The sequence below is a fragment of the Brienomyrus brachyistius genome, chromosome 4 (assembly GCF_023856365.1).
Source record: "Brienomyrus brachyistius isolate T26 chromosome 4, BBRACH_0.4, whole genome shotgun sequence".
Classification (NCBI taxonomy): Eukaryota; Metazoa; Chordata; class Actinopteri; order Osteoglossiformes; family Mormyridae; genus Brienomyrus; species Brienomyrus brachyistius.
The window spans coordinates 9592622-9609083 of record NC_064536.1 but is presented as its reverse complement, the minus strand read 5'-3'; the positions used below and the strand labels follow the sequence as shown (position 1 = coordinate 9609083).

Sequence of the window (16462 nt, the reverse complement as noted above, 5' to 3'; positions counted from 1 at the left end):
GCACCAATCCATCGTAGGGCACTGACCCATCACAGAGTACCAACCCATCGTAGTACTTGCAGACGCCACACACATAGAACCCTGGAGGAGACTTGAATCCAGGTGTGAGGTAACAGTGCTAACCACTGCAAAACCATGCCACCCCTAATAGATACAATATAAATATTTAACGATATAGAAACTATAAATGATACAAATGGCATTTTAAAACATGGACATTAAAACATATACAAATGAATATAAGTAACCACCTTGTTGATGGGGAAAGATTCTGCAACAAAAATGCAAGTGGAATATGCAATAAATTAATAAGTATACATTCAGATCTACATGTCACTACATGAACTCACAGCATTCAGGTAAAAACACATTTATTAACTTTCACATTTTCAGGTCACGCATCCAGTAATTGTAAAAATTGTATTTCGCTTTCCCAATCCCAGGTGATTGTCACGGCAGAAATACAGGAAGGACATGAGACCCGTATGGTGAAAACAGGGGAGTTAATTGAAGGGATGGGGCAACCAGGAGGCAGAGAAGTAGTCGGGGTCACAGTGCAAGACAGGCCGATATCTGGAGAAGTCAATCCTATAGGCAGACAGGAGAGGCGGGGCATCAGTACGGGGCAGTACAGGCAGGTGAGCAAGATGGGATCAAGCAGGGCAGGGAGAGGAGAATGAGAGGCAGGGAGAAGAGAACGCTCAGTAATGCACATGAAAGCAACAATGAACGCTCAGTAGTGCACATGAAAGCAACAATACGTCACACTGTTCATGCCATTGGGCATGACTGATCCATCCAGTACTCCTAGAAATCATGCAAGTTAGTAAATGTGGAACAAGTATGGTTTAGACGGTCTAATGACAGGGCTGTCTGGGTAATACAATGCTGTTATTTCCGACAACACCAAATCTATTTTTTTTTTATCCATTCGTTTCCTTCTTTTTTACGTTTGTCTAATATGTATGTTTAATGGTTTTTGTACTTTCAAAGTTATAAATAATAATGAATGGAATATTTGACTCATTTCATATGTCACCTATAGATGCACACAAATCTTACCTCAGGTAGAAAAATTGAGAATTCCAAATTTCAGAATTCCAGCATTTGGCCAAATGAAATTGGTGTGACGTCTATCCTGACTACTCTCTGTACTTCGTCGGATGATCACCAGGCTCCCCGTGACCCTGTACTGAAGAGGAAGGTGCTTGATTATACCCAGAGTCAGAAGTACTTCTCTCAGTTGCTATAGTGTTGTGATTTAATGATTGTGTGTCAAGTGTTGACCATACATTTATTGTAATCACAGAGCCAAAGTTTAAACAGTGGCATGTTCTATTCACCTCTCTCTCTTTTTCTTCTGTCCTTGTTAGCATTTTCTTGAACCTAAATGTTCATCTGCTTAGAATATCTAAAAATGTAGACATTTCAATCTTTCTGTATACAGTTTACAGTCTAGTAAACATTTTTACGCACACATGGCAGAGAAACGTACTAATTTAAATACAGTACATTTAAACAATAAATTTAAATGCAGTGAACCCATTTGAACCTGCATTCATCAATAAAAGAGTAGTTTGGTACTGGAATAGTCAGGTCTCAGGTCTATAAGCTTCAATCAGACGTTAATCCAAATATGTGCCTGTAATAACCAAAACGATCTATTATTCAACAAAGAACATTGAAATTATCCAGAGGAATGTAAAGATCTGCGCAACATAAAAGAGTGTGTATTTAATGATGTGGGCCGCGTTTAAGTAATGCAGCTGTAATTGAAAGCCATGTGTCATTAAGGGGATTAGACAGCAGGCTGACCTTCTGAAAAGAACCTTTTCTGCTAAATTTTCCATAATATTTAGCACATGTCAGCTGAGCCTGCTTACAGCGATCCGTCTGATTGGTGGCATGTGAAAAGACAGCCAGGTGCAGTCTGGTTTCTTGGGGGGGAAAAATAAATAAATGATTTCTGATTTTTGTAAAACCACAAACAGGAAATTTATGATGCGCTGCTAGACATTAAAGATACGCAAAATGGTAATAAAGTACTAATCAAACATTATAACACCCTTAAGATGATACACAGTTCCATGAAAGAACATTTTGAAATGAACGTGAACATGCCATGGATCAAACATAGCTGGGAAGACACACGGCTTAGAATATTTCCTGAACTCATGTTGGGATGCATGCTTCTTGTATTCATTTGATTGTAAGGCACTGACCGCTGACCCCTGGGCACAAAGTGATGGAGAGTTGCTATAAGTTGCTGTAGAGTAGGTAAACTGTGGGGTGTTCCTTGAAGCAGGATTTCCCAGTTAGCTGGGTAACTTAAGCCAAATGTGAAAACTGTCCAATAATAACAGAGATAAGTGACATTCCTATTGGACAATCCCTACATTTACCTTATCTGGCTAATGCTTAAGTCCTGCTTTATGGAATACCCTCAAGAACATTACTGAAGTCTGAGTTTGTTAATCATATGCTATTGACAATGACTACAATTTGGAATATCTTGGGATTACTCATTCAAAGTAAACATTTTTACAACAATGATAACACACATATCTTTATTAGTTACTTTTATCAGTTATCTACACTTCTCGGTAACACTTTACTTCATAGGGCACAAATACTTAGTAAAAACGTATTTACTACTGAACAAATCATGAACAAATATAGTGGGTACGACATAAAAAATCCATTATGATTCATTAATGAACAAACATGAGATCAGTATTTCTATTTTATTTTCATCAATTGTTCCTTCAGCAGTTCCTTGGTAATTCCTTCAGTAATTCCTGCAGTAGTTCATAAAGGTTTACAGAATTAGATATAGCAACAAATATATTAACTGTTTGGGATGACAAATGAACTTTGATTGATGAACAAATGTAAGATCACTATTTAACTCGAGTTATTCATGACTTGTTCCTACAGTAGTTCACAAAAGTTTACAGAATTAATAGATATAGTATCAAATATAGTAAATGCTTGAGATAAAATATTCATCACGATTCATTAATGATGAATTAACATGAGATCAGTATGCACCTAAGACTTAGTTTGTGGTTGATTAATACGTAGCATAAGTAAGTAGTAGCATAAAACTATATTATTTGTGCCCCGTCAAGTAAAGTGTTACCCACATCTCAAACCTCATGCCAAAGCTGGGAATTATTCTGAAAATGTTTTCCAAAAGCATAGCGTATATTACCTGTTACTTACTTCTGACTTATGTTGGCAAGCTAGTCTTTCTCGCATTACCATAAGTCATCCAGGTTTGACAGACTCTGGTATGCGGTTAACAAAAGAGTTTTACGTAGTTTGACTTTAATCATTTCAGACGCAACTTCCTTGTTTTATGTCTCTAGGCAACTTTTTCACAAACTAAATATACCTTTCTCCAAAATACAACATAAAAAATATACACAGGGAATTAGTAAGCTGTGTCCAGTCATTTCCAAATTGCTCAATACACAAATAGTTGTAGTGTACGAAGTACACACCCTTTTACCGCCTATTATTTAAATTTGAAAAGGTGCTCCGGCTATAGTGACATAGGTATATTCCTCCATAGTAATAAGAGGCGGGTCATGAGGCGGTAGTTTATAGGGATATTCTTCCGCATTTTTTATTAATCTCCTCCGTCATATTAATTCAACGTTTACCGCTATAGTAGGTTTGACCCGTGAGTGTCACCCTTACTTCCGCAGTAATGGTTTCTGGGGAGACTTTCGATTCGATGATGTTATTAAATATATGATCGCATTGACACGGGAACTACATTATGATTGCATGGAGCCGAAAGACACAGTGTCAAAGTTCGGGTTGCGAGATATAACAGGGCAAGAGGGAAACCGGTTCCGGCAGGAGGACGGGGAACGCGGCCGGCGTCGGGCTGCGCTTCATGAGTAAATGAACCGTATGCCTTACCTCTGTCTTTGTGTTCCCTTCTACAGACAGCTGTAACATATTCAGTCAATAATAACTCTACTTTATATTTCTGTTTTGGTGTGCCTGCTCAGGGGATTTGCTTCAAAGCCCGTTTTGTAGCATTACGTTTCAGGCGAATTCCGCGGTTTCTGCAAAATTGTAAATGATATTTTATTTTGGAGGCGTTTTTACACGTGTTTTTAACGGCGAGGTTCCGCTCCTCAGACTCATTTTATTTTTTAAATATATTTTAATACGTGCGAGAAGACCACCATTTGGATTCTTTTAGGATTCAAAAATTTTACCTAACGCCTAAATAATAATAAAAATGTCGTTCCGTTTAATGGGAGTTCTAAGAAGGTGAGTGTCTTTATCGTGAGATGTCCTGAATGGCTCACATCGTCCAAAACGTAAATATTAGAAAACAAAAAGTATAAAGTGATTGAACTCTGACGTAATGCTTATATATATTATATTATATATATATATATATATATATATTATATTATATATAATGAGAGAGTGTTATATATAAATAGTGTGTGTGTGTGTGTGTGTGTGTGTGTGTGTGTGTGTGTGTGAGAGAGAGAATTTCTCTAGCAGATATTTGTCGAAGTGTATATTCTAAAAATAAGTATATCTCTTATTACTATCTTACCTGGTCTATTTTCCTTAATTCGTCTTGAACTTTTTAGTGTATACATGGCAATTTATTTAGCACTGGCTTGGGAACATCACCGTTTGAATCACTTGTCTTTTTGCGTTATGACAACAAGCTCCCTAGCTTGTTTATGACATTAACACTATGTAGACCAGTTACTTTCCACATTTTCTTTAACTGTGTTAATGTAATGGCTTAAAATGTATTAAAATATTGTGTGACTGCTGAGTAAGAGTAAAATGAACAATTCCTATTAACTGTCTTTGGAGCGGATTGCATCGATGATGGGGTGAGATGGCACTTTTTGAATAGTGTTGTAAAGTTGTACAGCTTCTGTTGTTTTTGTGGTATTGGTCAGTCTTACCTGTTGATGATGTAATATGCTTCTGTGTTGGGTCTCTGCCTTGCTTTTGCGCTCTCTCTCTCTCTCTCTCTCTCTCCCTCCCTCCCTCCCCCCCTCCCCCCCCCCCCCCAGGCCTCTTTAATTCTCAATCACTACCTCACCTATTACCTCTACCCCTCATGAGACACGTGTCAGTGCCTAGGAGAGTGTGAACAGAGGGTGTCAGGTTACAGGCTGGAATGGGTTATGTCTGCTCTGTTATGGCTTCGGCTGTTTGAGTTGTTTCTGCTGCTGTCATTGTAGCTGCTGACCTTTTTTTTTGTTTTACATTTAGCTTCTGGTGGCACTTTAACAAAAGTGACGGTTTTGTTGTGTGCTGCGGTTTAGAATTGTCATTATTAATAACCACGGGAAGGTAAACTTTGTAAAGGAAAATTGAATAAATTGAATTAAAATAGATCTGAAATTTAGGCAAAATGATGTTGCTGCTGAAAGCTGTGACGTGTTTTTTTTCGGTGTCTGTTTATTGTGAAGACTGTATACCAATAAGATATTGGATTGGGATGTGGGTAATTCATGCCAATGTTGCAAGATCAGGAGTGAGATTGTGGGTGTGGCTACTGGCGGAGAGCTGTAATTGGTCACCTTCTGGGAGTGAGTTGTCTAATTCGTGCACTTCCCTGGAAAAAACAAAAAACAAGAAAAACGGGAGTAAAGCTCAGTTTCAAAAGGGAGTATATTCTGATTACTTATCTTTTGTTTTTTCTTTGGTTTTTCTTTGTCCATCCAGTGAGAAGGGATAGTGTGTCTTCTCATGCAGTGTTGCACTGGAAATACCCCTATAAATGCTGCCTACTTGGCATAGCGGTTGCAACCAGTTGTGTTTAGGCCGAAATTCTGTGGCACAGGTGAACGGTCACCAGTGTGCATTTGCGTACAGTATTACCTGCTTTTAATATCAATCAGCAAGTTGGGTGAAGGTACAAATGCTGCTACTGTAAAGTGTAAAAGAATAAGTGGGAGGATCAGTAATGGTGATTTTAAAAGAATAAAAAGAAGACAGCAGGAAAATAAATTGGATTAATAAGACACTTTGTGTGAGCGATTTCAGTGCTTTTGTGAAGGTGGTAATCATTCATTAATGGGGGCTGTTAAACTTGCTGAACTGTGGTCTTTGTTCATTTTGTCATTGCATGCACTTCCCTGGGCAAAAGGTCATTTCTCAACTGTACGGATTCTGCTGATCTTATTTTGCAATATGAAGTGCTTCTCCTGTGCGTTTGTGTGTGTGTGTGTGTGTGTGTGTCTGGTTACACCTATAAGATGAATCTGGAAAGTGGAGGTTAAACCTAATTTGTTTTTTTTTTTCTTGAGTTTCATCGGTTAGCTGTGATAAGTCGAGATATCGTCCTTTTGGATAGTTCATGTTATGAAGCTTTAGTTCAAATGGGAAAACGGCACAAAACATCTGTTTAATGCGGTGCAGTGTTAAGTTTGGAGGCCTTTATTTTTTGTCATATTTTGACCTTAACATCCCAAAAAACCTTTTGCAGGCAGAGCAGAGTGGGGATTGTGGCATGGACCCGCTCTGCCTCCTCGCTGCCTTCCCTGCCTCCAGCAGTAGCCAACTTTGTTTCGGAGGCAGTGGATGAATGCCAGCCGGCAAAGGTGCACATTGTGAGTGGCACCCAGGAAGAAATTGCAGACATCTTTGCTGGGCTGGAGAGAGACGGCATGGTGAAGCGCCTTTCCAAGTACCAGAACTGGTAAGAAGCGCGGTGGGCACCACCCCCTGCCCCCCCCCCCCCACTACCGCACTGCCTTCCTGCTTTCCTGTGATCCTTTTTCCCCTCTTTTTATGCAGGGTGATTTTCATGTCTTCACTTTCTCTCTTTCTTTTCAACAAGTTTCCCTCTTTCCACCGCCTGCTTTTTCGGCCTCTCCTCGGTCGCTCTCCGTCCATCCCGTCCAGACTTCAGTGTGTGGCCTTCTGTGCACCCTAACTGGAAAGACCTGGATAACTTGTTATGCTGTCAAGTTGACCAAAATTCTGCAAAAAGAGGACCTCTAGTGGTCAGGATGGAGGTATAGCAGTCAAATTGCATAATAAGAGGTGTGTGCGTGCGTGCGTGCGTGCATGCATGCATGCATGCGTGTGTGTGTGTGTTTTCCCTATGATATATCCTGGACAAGATACTGGACTATCTGTCTTCTGCTTTTTGCTATCTGGGATAGGCTCAAGGCTCCCCATGACAAGTTGTTGGAGGTAGGATGGATGTTACCTCACTTTTGTTTGGTGCACTTTGGTCCATTTTTTGACTAAACCACTAGCACACCTCGTATAGCTGATCAGTATCTCATTGACTTTTAAAAATTAATTAATTACATTTCACCACCAGCTCACTTAATTTAATAAATACATGGAATGACTGAGGTGCCCCAAAGGGAAGTTTGGGAACTGAAGCGGTGTTCATTTAGCCATTCAGCAAAATATCAATAACTTTTTTTTTTTTGAGAACAGAGAAAATTTGTACTGGTTTTTGTTGTTAATTTTCACAAGTTGTAATGCAAATTTTTTATTTTTTTTGTTTGAGCAGAAGTGCTCTTACTACCCAGATAAATAGCTTTAATAATTTCTTTTGACTGTCTAAGACTTTTGCACAGTACTGTATAAGTCTGCTGCAAATTTGAATAAAAACTGCCCTGATTTTTGTGTGTAGTTGGTTAGCACGCACGGACCCTAAGGATGTGGCACGTGTGGAGAGTAAGACCGTGATCGTGACGAGGCAGCAAAGGGACACGATGCCCATTCCTGCTCCTGGAGTGAAGAGCCAGCTGGGCAGCTGGATGAGTGAGAGTGACTTCCAGAAGGCCAGGAAAGACCGTTTTCCCGGCTCCATGAAAGGTCTGCACGCCTGTGGGAGACCCCTTCAGATTGCTTGGAAAGGAACTGTTTTTGTTTGTTGTCTTGCTGATATAACTGAACAGCCAGTGACTGCAGTAGCGGATGTTTGTGCGTTCTGTTCAATTTACTTAAGTCCAGATGACGCAAGTCTGCCTGCCTTTGACACTGTTATGAAGGACTATGACCTGGCCTGCTCACTGACTCTTGCTCTCCAGCTACTTTTAAGCTTTAAAAATGAACCCAGATTTTAACGTGCATGACAAAATGGTATATAATGTCTAATCTAAAGTAAAGTTAAAATTAGTTTTTCCCAAAAGGCCGGAAGATGTATGTGATCCCGTTCAGCATGGGACCTGTGGGCTCTTCGCTAGCCAAGTTTGGCGTGCAGGTGACTGACTCGCCCTATGTGGTGGCCAGCATGGGAGTTATGACGCGCATGGGCTCCGCGGTGATGGAGAAGCTCGCCCAGGGGGCCGACTTTGTCCGCTGTCAGCACTCCCTGGGACGACCCCTGCCTCTCAAAGGTATGCATGTCACTTACACTGCGTCCAATCACCCTGCTCCCCTACGTCTTTTACAGTTTTAAGTGTAGATATAGTTCAGTAAATAGTTACATTTTCATTTGTTTAGTGGATGCTTTTGTCCTAAGCGACATGCAAGTAAGGCTGATAATGCATCACAAGCTGTCAAAGAGCGAACTTGTTTCCAAGTGCTGTTAGACTAGAAGCTGATTCATACGCCTACGTCGAGTCGACGCTGTAAGTATGGTGTAGCCTTGGACCCTATGCCGTAGTCTGAGCTGTACCTCCGCCGAAATCTAGCTACATCCTAGGTGCACGTGTATCGCTGATTGAAACTGAAGTGCTATTTATATCTAGCTTTAAATATCCCACCCTAGGCGTCATAGCAACAGGCCTACAAAATGCTGATGGTGACAGTGCCAGTTTCACTTCCCTCCTTTAAGTTTATTCATGCTTTTCAAGAAAAAGTAAGAAGTAGTACAGACACTAGATTTAGAAGGGAAAAGTGTACAAAGGGGCTTTGTAGCGGCTCAACATTTTTTCCGAATTTGTCTGCGGGAAGTTTGGAGCAGCACAAATATAACCATCCATCCATTTTCCAAACCGCTTATCCTACTGGGTCGCGGGGGGGCCGGAGCCTATCCCAGAAGCAATGGGCATGAGGCAGGGAACAACCCAGGATGGGGGGCCAGCCCATCGCAGGGCACACTCACACACCGTGCACTCACACACGCACTCCTTATGGGCAATTTAGTAACTCCAATTAGCCTCAGCATGTCTTTGGACTGCGGGGGGAAACCGGAGTACCCGGAGGAAACCCCACGACGACATGGGGAGAACATGCAAACTCCACACACATGTGAACCAGGCGGAGACTCGAACCCGGGTCCCAGAGGTGTGAGGCAACAGTGCTAACCACTGCACCACCATGCCGTCCCCCCAAATATAACCAGGCCTCAATAAATGGATATTTTTGTTAAATGTTTTTTTTTTTCTTTTTTCTATTTGTTGTGTGGTCTACAATCATACAGGTTGGGAAGACGATAAATGCAACATCCAAAATTATGTGTCACCTAGTGTTTTGACAGTGTAATTGCTGAGCATCAGACAATACCAGCACACAAGTATAAAAGTATAAATGCTCGCAATGGTGTAGGTTCCGACGCTAATGTATAAATCAGTCTTAAACTTGCAGTGAGGGATCAGTAACGAGTGGAAGTGAGCCTTGGAGAAAGCGGCAAACATTGTAGAATCTAGCTTAAGGAAAAGCTGGTCAAATCAAAATATCATCAGAGCTGGCTTCTTGCTAGACGAGGGGAAAATGTAACTAGAAAGGGGGATGCTGAGACGACAACATTGTATTCGCCGGACAGCCCCATCACCCATCTGTTCCTTACTCCAGCCACACTCCTCGGCCTCTGCAATGTCTGGAAGTACTGAATGGATCAACTGGAAATGTGAAACCAAAAAATCTGTTTCTTATTCGAATGCTCTGAATCCTAGTTGTGACACGCAACTTGTTCATTCCACTTGCATACCAGTTTGCACAGTCTTTCCCCACCAGTTAAGCAGTTTACCTGTACCTGTATTTGTCAATATCTGACCATGACTGTTATCGCCTTTGCCTGTGATGTAGCCTTAGGCTACACACAAAGCAAGATTACAAAGACTTGCGATTTGGCTATCAGTTCAGCCATCTAGCCTATGTTTCCAACTCTGTGTACAGATACACACACACACACACACACGCATACACACAGAGTTATGTATGTAAGCATCAGTTATGAAGGCCGGGACATTCTTCTACACAGGCAGGCTGTGTTCGCACATCTGCACGTACAAGACACACACGGAACTGTTCATACTTCTGCGGTTAAGCCCTGGTAGAAAAAGTACTCCAGTTTTCATATTTTAATAAATGTACAGACACTACACTAAAGTGTTACTCAAGTAAGTCATACAGTGAAATATTACTCCGGTAAAAGTAGAAAGTACTATATGTTCAGTTCTGTTGATCTTGAAAATGAAACGTGTCCTTTTAAATTCACCCGACAGGTTTGTATATAGCACTGTAAGTTGCGGAGTGACACATTCATATATTCTTCAGACAAAGTAACAAAACTGGCCAAACTTGCTGGGACAGATTAGCAGAACTTTTATTATTAATGAAATACATACCTTCATACCTCAGCCCTACTGAGGTGCTCTTCATGTAATAGATTTTATTTATTTTTATATTTAATCGGGTGAGTAATGATAGTTATGCAGAATGTTTCAGGAAAGAGGAAAGGACAATAGGTGACCTAACAATGATGTGGACGGAAAATACAGGCCAAATAGTGTCCCATATTTGTTCACCTTTTGGACACAGCATTTGCACCATATGAATATACTCAGGTGTAGATTTTCATCCATATTATGTTTTTGTGAAGTGATTAATGAGACCCATCCAAGATCAAACATTTATCCTGTTCACAAGGTTAAGTGTCTTATCTAAGTCCAGTTTGTCACTCATATGATGTTTTGGAAAAAAAACTCTAAAACCCTTTGATAGATCATCTTATAACAAGCAAGGAACCTGCAGTTGCTGCGGTGGACTGGTCCCTAGACCAAAGCAGGAATACAGAAATAAGCATCCAGCATTGCAAGAGACTGTGCCTATGGAATAGCTAATAATGCCAAGGTGTGTGTATGTGCACATATGTAGATTAAATTAATTTTTTCTTCTCCTGTTATTGCAGCTCCGTTGATTAGCTCCTGGCCCTGTAATCCAGATAAAGTGCTGATCTCCCACCTGCCAGACACCAGGCAGATCCTCTCCTTCGGCAGCGGCTACGGAGGAAACTCGTTGTTGGGAAAGAAGTGTTTTGCCCTGAGGATAGCTTCCTGCATCGCCAAGGACGAGGGCTGGCTGGCCGAGCACATGCTGGTGTGTGGGGAGCAGCGGGGGTGCTGCTTTCGTCACCGTCTCCGTTTTTAGCTTTTGTTGAGCCGCGTACCCAGAAGAACGATTATTTTGTTTACCGTCTCTCAGATCCTAGGAATCACCAACCCTCAGGGAGTGAAACGTTACGTGGCAGCGGCCTTTCCCAGTGCCTGCGGGAAGACGAACCTGGCCATGATGAAGCCAGCCCTGCCTGGCTGGAAAGTGGAGTGCGTGGGAGACGACATTGCCTGGATGAAGTTCGACAGCCAGGGTGAGAGCGGGAGGCAGGACGTTGCTCCTTGAATCGTAATTCTTCTCCCACTTACGACTGATAATTTTGATGTTTGTTTCCTCGATTAGGGAGACTCAGGGCCATCAATCCAGAGAACGGCTTTTTTGGTGTGGCTCCTGGCACTTCGATGAAGACCAACCCGTATGCCATGGAGACCATCTCCAAAAACACTGTGTTCACCAATGTTGGGGAGACCAGTGATGGTGGGGTGTGGTGGGAGGGTATGGACTCCCCACCCCCGGGGGTCTCACTGACTGACTGGCACGGCAAAGCATGGAAGCTAGGTGAAAGAGACTTGATAGACCAGAAGAATCTCTCACAAATATTAGCATTACGTTCTAAAGCTAACTAGCCACACGGCCCCTCTTTACCCCCTTTCAGGAAACCCCACTCCTTGCGCTCACCCCAACTCCAGGTTTTGTGCCCCAGCCGCACAGTGTCCCATCATTGACCCAAAGTGGGAGAGTGAGGAAGGGGTGCCCATCGACGCCATCATCTTCGGCGGAAGACGACCAGAAGGTGGGTCCTATCCACTGTGCCCTATGCACCGCCGTGGGTTTCATAGATTTAACCAAGAAATGCTGCCTGCTCATGGCTGGGGGGGGGGGGGTCCTTAAAGCACCACTTCAGAACCTTGTATATTTCACAAAGTTGCGTTCATTTACATTTATTTAGCAGACGTTTTGTCAAGAGTGACACACAAGTGAGACAAATGGCAGGTTACAAGCATACAGCTGTCAAGGTGTCAGCCTGTATCAGAGATGCAGCAAATGGGAGTTCTAACAAAACGCCTGTTTGCCATGCACAAAAAAAAAGTCCCTTATCTTGGCTGCTTGGCAACTCCACATGTCGTGGTAGTTAATCAATAAAATGTCTTTATGAAGCTATAAATTCAGCATGTATATTTGGTCAGCTCACTGCAGTGCTTAGAGATGAGCTTTAAAGTGAAAGGCTTTATAAGAACAATGTCACACTGAGTAACTATCAGTTTAGGCATAATTCTCTTTTTTTCAGTATTAATCAACAAAGTTTGTCATATCCACTATACAATGAATTTTGAAACTACATTCAAAATGCAAGGTGTTACATGGCACCTTGGAATGTGACCAATTGCTGCTGAAGTTTTCTCAAGATGCACTAACATTGTAGAGTTATGAGTAGGCATATATAATTTGTGTCGTTTGGCATGCACTCAAGGCCACTTGAAGTCTTGCCAAGAACAATGAAGCTGATGACTGATGTTTTTGAAGTGTAGTCGTCTCTTAACAGAAGATCCTGGTTTGTCACCACTGCCACTCCACGGTATCTAAATGGGCTAAAACGACTTTTACACACAATTTTACATAGGTAGTGTTAACACAATCAGTGATGGTAACGTTAGCATTGGCACTACAGAAACGTGTATGCTATCCGTTAGCGGCCCACCCACTTACAGTCTCCTAGCATGGAGAGGAGAGCTCTGAAATGTGTGAACTGAGGGGGGGGGGTATCCTGGGGGGGTGTTTCCTGAAGTCCTGCAGTCCGGAGTCCATCATACCAAAATGCCTTGAGATCCACAATTGCACCTGTATCCAAGAACAACCCAGCCCGTCTAAATGACCACAGTCATGACCTCTGTGGTGATGAAATACTTTGAGAAGGTCATCAGACACTTCACCTGTTCATCTCTGCTCAGCTCTTTAGACTCTCTTCAGTTTACCTACCAGACCAACGGGTGTAGAGACAATGTCATCCCATATGTCCTTCTAACTATTCATTCCACCTGGATATTGGAAGGGGAAACCTGTTTGCAGGTGGTGTGTGTCTGTACCTGCACCTTCAATGCCCTCATCCTCAACACGCGGCGCTTAAGGTTGTGTCCTCAGTGTCTTCCCTGACATGGATTATCTGGTCACCCTAGAGTAGTGGTAATTTTCATTTCCCTGGTGGCGTACCCCTACGTTCATGCATGTGACCCTGAACCTTGAATCCTCAGTCATGTGACGTGTCTTTCCACAGGAGTTCCACTGGTTTATGAGTCCTTCAGCTGGCGTCATGGTGTGTTTGTTGGCGCCTCCATGAGGTCTGAGTCCACTGCTGCTGCTGAGCACAAAGGTACTGATGGGGGGAAAGCTGAATCAAGCTTGAGAATTCAACACGTGGACTTTAAATTTAAGGCAGAGATTCAAAGACTCAAGTGTTTAACCCATGCTGTTCCGTTACAGGCAAGGTCATCATGCACGACCCCTTTGCCATGCGCCCTTTCTTTGGCTACAACTTTGGGGACTATCTGGCCCACTGGCTCAGCATGGAGACCCGGTCAGAGCCCCTCCAGCTCCCCAAGATATTCCATGTCAACTGGTTCCGAAAGGATCCCACAAATGGGTCGTTCCTCTGGCCCGGCTTTGGCGAGAATGCCCGGGTCCTTGAGTGGATCTTCAGGCGCTGTGGCAGGGAGAGGGAGGACGAGGCGGCCGAGAGGAGCATTGTGGGCTGGCTGCCCCAGAAAGGTGCCATTGACCTGAAAGGTCTGAGCAATGTGGATATGGAGGCCCTGTTAAACCTACCGAAGGCCTTCTGGGAAAATGAAGTGCAGGAACTCCAGACATATTTTAGTCAACAAGTGGGGTCCGACCTTCCCCCACAGATATGGGAGGAGCTAAAGGCCCTGAAGGAGCGGGTGAGAAAATAATGGCAGGTGCAAGGGATCAGGAGGAGGAGTGAGGATAAAGACATGTTTCAAAATGATAAAACCTGAAGTTTTAATAAGAAGGAATGGGGTTGGTGACATATCAAGCTGTGCAGTATTTAAACAGTTTTATGTGGGACTCACTGAAGTGTAAAAAAATAAAATAGGGAATCACTGTGTATTTCAATATATTCACATATAATAAGTGGGAAGACGTGGTTGTCTGAATTGTTTATAAATTTAAGTTTTAATTATATATATAATATATATAAATTTGTTTTTGGAAAACTTGAATGGCAAACCAGTAGTAATACGTTTTAACTGAATGTGATGGTGGAGACTTTTTGTATGTTGAGCAAATAAAAATATTGAAATGTGTCGTAAGTTTTTATGCTTATGTTTTTTTGAAGATGATGCAGGCTGTATGTGTAAAGACGGAAAGCTTTATAAATGCACATGTTTTCTAGTTGCAGCACATAAATCTTCATTTAGAACAAATGAGAGCTGCAATTAGACAAATACTTGTGTCAAATGAAAACGACCTGTAAGAAATATAATGGTACTAAATATAATGGAATTAAATTGGCATTGGTGTGTGAAACATACATGTAACCCACATATACAGTATAGATTGTATAAGATTCTGAATTGCCTAACAGTTTCTATGGAAAATGAGTTGGGATTTCCTGGTGCAAGTCTATTACCCATAACTTCTGTGTGTTTCTTTGCAGTCCCACAAAGCTGATTTATGATCCACAGCTTGGCTGGAATTATTTTGCAATGACTCACAACACTACTGATGGAATACCTGCAGAGATTTTTCTTTTTTTTTTTCAGTGCATCTGTACAAAGCGTTTTTTTTTATATCAATATAGACAAGCAAAGAGCTAAACAAGGAGGACCACAGGTTATCATTCCACCAGTAACAATCAATTAAATAGCCAGCATATGCAGGCGGTCTGATCTCTGAATGACGAGCCAGTCATTCTGATTGCTGAGATGACATCACAGGTTTTAGGTAAAAAGGAGTGCATTTTAACTGCAATAATATTTAGTTACAGCTGCTGGGCTTCTCCACTTCCACTGTGTGACATTGCCTCCCTGTTTCATGTGGGTTTCCTCCTGCAGTCCAAACACTTCCAGTAAGGTTAACTGGCATCTCAAATTATTTGTAATGTGAGTGTATGTGTGTTTGTGTGTGTGTGGGGGGGGGGTTCTATATTACATTGTGAGGACCAAATGTGATAAAATCCTGTAACTTTTTACCTTGTGGGGACATCTTTCATGAATTTCATAAAAATCTGTGAATGCACTCAAAAAACTAAAAATGCTAAAAGTCTTGTTTGGTCACTTATGGGTAAGGCTAGGGCTGGATATGCATTGAGGTTGTCATAGTTGGGATTTGAGTTTTGCCCATGGAAATGAAAGAATGGTGGTAGGAGATCGGCAGCTGGACGCTGAAATGCCAGGGGACGCATCATAAGTAAGATACAGGTATGGTGAGAAGAGGGTCTGTCTTAGTTGATTTCCTGTGTGAAATTAGCAAGTGACTGACAGCTTCCTTTGTAGAGCTTAACTCTAATAAAACTGGTGTCTTAGTTATAGCTTCACCTGACTTTTATATGCAGAGTTTAGTCTCAGGTTGTCCTCTCTCTTCATTTCCGAACTTGTGCCCAGAACGTGGGTGTTACATTCAGTCGCTTCCTGAATTTGGATTCTTGTGTTAGGTCCCTTTCTCGCTCCTGTTTTTATTCTTTAGGAAATATTGCAAAATTAAGAACAATAGTGGCCAGTGGCTCAAACGGAGATGTTGGTTCATGTCTTTATTTCGTCACATTTAGATTATTGTAATTCTCTGTTCAAGTGTTTATAAAAAGACCTCACCACTACATTTTCAATCAATTTTAAGTGCTGCTGCTGGACCCGATTTTATTTTCTCATTGGCTTCTGGTACAATTTAGGAAATTTTAGTCCTCACTTAAAGTGCCCTGCATGGTCAAACCCCTCAGTATATTTCTCAACTTCTACACCAACATACCATAAGTCGGTTACTTAGGTCATCTCACCAGGGCCTTCTTATTGTTCCTCGTAGAAGGCTAAAGACACGTGGATCATGCCCTCCAGGCTGTTGCGCTGAAATGGTGGAGCAGCCTTCTTCCTGCTTTGCGGACTCTATTGATGTCTTCAAAATCACATGCAGGCATATTTGTCGT

General features: G+C 41.9%; 1 protein-coding gene and 1 long non-coding RNA gene across 3 annotated transcripts; one reads left to right on the top strand and one right to left on the bottom strand.

Moving 5' to 3' along the window:
• Positions 1–225: 225 nt before the first annotated feature.
• LOC125740535 (uncharacterized) lies at positions 226–1499 on the bottom strand. Its single transcript, XR_007397652.1, has 3 exons — positions 1344–1499; positions 1063–1192; positions 226–588 (listed from the first exon to the last, which is right to left on the bottom strand). It is a non-coding gene; the product is annotated as an uncharacterized LOC125740535 (long non-coding RNA).
• A 2152-nt stretch (positions 1500–3651) lies between these two features.
• Positions 3652–14627, top strand: pck2 (phosphoenolpyruvate carboxykinase 2 (mitochondrial)). 2 transcript variants are annotated; one of them, XM_049010992.1, is made up of 10 exons: positions 3652–3911; positions 6491–6703; positions 7658–7842; positions 8160–8366; positions 11105–11292; positions 11398–11560; positions 11650–11865; positions 11963–12100; positions 13580–13675; positions 13786–14627. In XM_049010992.1, the coding sequence occupies exons 1-10, from the start codon at positions 3760–3762 to the stop codon at positions 14250–14252; spliced, it is 2025 nt and encodes a 674-aa protein (XP_048866949.1). In that variant the 5' UTR covers positions 3652–3759; the 3' UTR covers positions 14253–14627. The 2 variants fall into 2 exon arrangements, with proteins under 2 accessions (XP_048866949.1, XP_048866950.1); XM_049010993.1 differs by having other exon boundaries at positions 3652–4293.
• Positions 14628–16462: the final 1835 nt, after the last annotated feature.

Bases quoted from the DNA above. Each gene is read 5' to 3' on its own strand.
- pck2 (XM_049010992.1), top strand. From the start codon at position 3,760: ATGATCGCATTGACACGGGAACTACATTATGATTGCATGGAGCCGAAA. The intron at 6,704-7,657 runs GTAAGAAGCGCG...TTTTGTGTGTAG, and splicing joins CTTTCCAAGTACCAGAACTG to TTGGTTAGCACGCACGGACC. The intron at 11,866-11,962 runs GTGAAAGAGACT...ACCCCCTTTCAG, and splicing joins CGGCAAAGCATGGAAGCTAG to GAAACCCCACTCCTTGCGCT.